The following is a 2,802-nucleotide window of genomic DNA, read 5'->3' on the forward strand; positions in this document are numbered from 1 at the left end:
ATTCCCATGGCCTGGGCAGGGGTCTCTGCAGAGCCTGGGTACGACTCCCGTGGCCTGGGCCGGGGGCTCTGCAGAGCCCGGGTACGACTCCCGTGGCCTGGGCAGGGGGCTCTGCAGAGCCTGGGTACGATTCCCGTGGCCTGGGCAGGGGTCTCTGCAGAGCCCCGGCACAATTCCCATGGCGCCTGGTGTTTGCCGAGCAGGCCCCGCAAAGCGAGGTGCGAACATAGGTCTGACCCTGCAGGCTTGGCTTTGCTTGGCTTGAAGTGTGAGCCCAGCAGTTTCATTCACATTTTTTAATGTTTCCGAAGAACCGGGATAGTCCTAGAAGGGTGACGGGAGTTTGTTGGTAGATGTAGAATATGAGATATCCCTGGTCGCATTAATTCAACTAGTGGGGGTGCTAGTCCCGTTCATCCCATTCAAGGCAGCGTCAAACCGGACTGCTAAGTACCTTATTGGGGCAGAAACACTCAGAGATGACAGCGTTTGGGTTGTCACAAGCATCCCCATTTCTGTTGTCCCACTGGAGATTCACAGAAGCGCCAAATCAAGAATATTGAAGACTATGAACTGTGGAGGTAATACAGCGTTGGTTTTGATCCTTATTATCTCCTGTTTGAACAGGTGAAATGACGAAGTTGCACGTGTTTGGCAAGTGGCATGACATTCCAAGGAAGCAGGTAACCTATGGAGACCCTGAGTTAACGTACACTTACTCGGGCGTTACCTTCTCTCCTAAGCCGTGGATCCCAGTTCTCAACCGCATCAGAGACCGCGTCACTTTGGAGACAGGACATACTTTTAATTTTGTTCTTATTAACAGGTATGTCTGTTAATTTTCCAGTTGCATCAAGCACCTTGTTCAAATGAAAAATTGCTTGTGCAACACTGTTGACAGATCACTGGGGAGCTGTTTGACATTCATTTAATTGGATTGGTAAGAGAACTAACTAATCTCTTCTGCCTACAGGTATAAAGATGGTGGGGACCACATAGGCGAACATCGAGATGACGAGAGAGAACTGGTTCCACGCAGTCCGATTGCGTCCGTGTCCTTCGGAGCTTGCAGGGACTTTGTTTTCAGGCACTGTGATTCCAGAGGGAAAAAGGCAACGCGGCACATTAAGCCCATCACACTGCAGCTGGCCCACGGCAGCCTGCTGATGATGAAGTACCCCACCAACGTGTATTGGTACCACAGCCTGCCCACCCGCAAGAGAGTCCTTGCCCCAAGAATCAACCTCACATTTCGGAAAGTGATCCCTGTAGCCAAGAAGTGAAATATTCAGCAATCAAGCAATCTTTTGACTCTGAAAACAGCAGCTTTCTTCCCTGACATAACTTTCAGTTTCTCGTTCAGACACTGATGATTCAAGGTGCCGGATGAACAACCTAAACCAGGAGAGGAGATGGTGTACTTGGTAACTTGCTAATAAAGACTGCAACTACTGATCTTAAGTGCCAGGAATACTTTTTCCTCTGTGAAATGTTGCTGTAGTCCTGCTGATAGATACGTTTAAGGAGCAATACCCTTGTTTTGCTCAGGAGGAAGTTTGTTCTCAACTGGTCTTAAGCTAGCCAGTTTTCCAAAAGGATCAATATACTCTGTTATCCTTCAGATAGCAGTGAAATAGTTTATAAATACTATAAAGTACAAGTTGTAATAATTTAGAGTGAGCCTGGAAGTTGATACTGTTCAATGGGTGACGCTTTCTTGTATGCTCTGTCAATGAGCTGTGGTTTGCTGGTTTTTTAAAAAATAAAATACAAAAGAGACTGACATGAAAAAGAGGAGTGCCAAGATACGAATGTAGTGAGTGCAACACGGCCGGCTGCGTGTTTTACAGTCACTATGACCTCTGTCTGCTCATGTCCCTCCGCTGCTCTACCTCCTCTGCTGGCGTGGGAGACGGGGGCCTTTTGGTCAGTAGCGTGGTGGGGCAGGAGGAAGCAGGAGGTGCTGCCGCACAGGGAGAGGGCCTCTTCTTCCTTCAGTCCTCTGTACAGAAACCAGGGAGATGGCCTTTTTGAGAAAGACTGGGTTGGACCACCTATATGGACAATGCAGCATGAAAGGCTACAACTTCTGAGAGTGTTTTTCCAAATAATTATCCCTAGGGATTCCATTCTGACTACCTGAAAGCCATCGCCTTCCATGCTGACAGTGAATCCTGCTGGAAGGAGGAAGGAGCGCATCCAACGGGTCTTGAGGAATCAAGCAATGGTAAGTACTGAGAATGTGAACTGCTCCCTGTGCGACCAGGCTGCAAGCATCTGCATCGGTGACGGGCTCTAGGTCCGTGGAATTAATGTCTGTGTGTAGAGGATTTGGAGTTGGTACTTCCCACCCTCTGCTGCTTCCAGAAAATGCATTGATAGCGGGAAGAGCTCCTGCCTGCACGCTTCTTATCCAGAGAATGCAAAGTGTTGCTTCTATGGGATATGCCCAATGTGGCTTGGCTTACAGCTTGGTCGTTGTTTCAAGACATTACCACACGTGAACAGCTGCTTTTTCTAGTAAGTTTGTTCTTTTATTGCTACTGTACAGTTACAAAAATACCCTGAAGTGAAAACGCAACTTCAGACAGCAGTGCAGTGGTTTGACTATAATATCATACATTTTTAAATAACGCACAAAATAAGACAAGAATAATCCAAACACAGAGATGTCATCTTGGAGGTCTTATCTGATGTTTTTTAAACTTTTACGTTTTCTTAACACCTTCTCCACCATGGAAGCTTGTGATTAACAAGTACCAGCGTTTGATGAGCCTCCTGTGCCTGCACAGAGCCCAATGA

The 2,802-nt window shown here is 47.4% G+C and overlaps 2 protein-coding genes across 2 annotated transcripts in view; one reads left to right on the top strand and one right to left on the bottom strand.

The window, feature by feature from the left end:
• The window catches only part of UNG (uracil DNA glycosylase), a 6,119-nt gene extending 5,939 nt beyond the window's left edge, over nt 1-180 (bottom strand). The window contains exon 1 of the mRNA XM_009636131.2: nt 43-180. Within this exon, the coding sequence (XP_009634426.1) occupies nt 43-180 (138 nt within the window). The remainder of the gene's footprint in view (nt 1-42) is intronic.
• ALKBH2 (alkB homolog 2, alpha-ketoglutarate dependent dioxygenase) lies at nt 179-1,578 on the top strand. Its single transcript, XM_009635974.2, has 3 exons — nt 179-218; nt 628-826; nt 974-1,578. Exons 1-3 carry the CDS (start codon nt 179-181, stop codon nt 1,281-1,283), a joined length of 549 nt encoding a protein of 182 aa, XP_009634269.2. The 3' UTR covers nt 1,284-1,578.
• The last annotated feature ends 1,224 nt before the right edge of the window (nt 1,579-2,802 follow it).

The sequence above is a fragment of the Egretta garzetta genome, unplaced genomic scaffold (assembly GCF_000687185.1).
Source record: "Egretta garzetta isolate BGI_Z169 unplaced genomic scaffold, ASM68718v1 scaffold330, whole genome shotgun sequence".
NCBI classification, from domain to species: Eukaryota; Metazoa; Chordata; class Aves; order Pelecaniformes; family Ardeidae; genus Egretta; species Egretta garzetta.

Excerpts from the sequence above, each read along its gene's own strand:
- ALKBH2 (XM_009635974.2), top strand. The coding sequence starts at position 179 with ATGGCGCCTGGTGTTTGCCGAGCAGGCCCCGCAAAGCGAG. Across the intron at positions 219-627 it reads AGCAGGCCCCGCAAAGCGAG|GTGAAATGACGAAGTTGCAC; the intron begins GTGCGAACATAG and ends CTGTTTGAACAG. Across the intron at positions 827-973 it reads AATTTTGTTCTTATTAACAG|GTATAAAGATGGTGGGGACC; the intron begins GTATGTCTGTTA and ends TTCTGCCTACAG.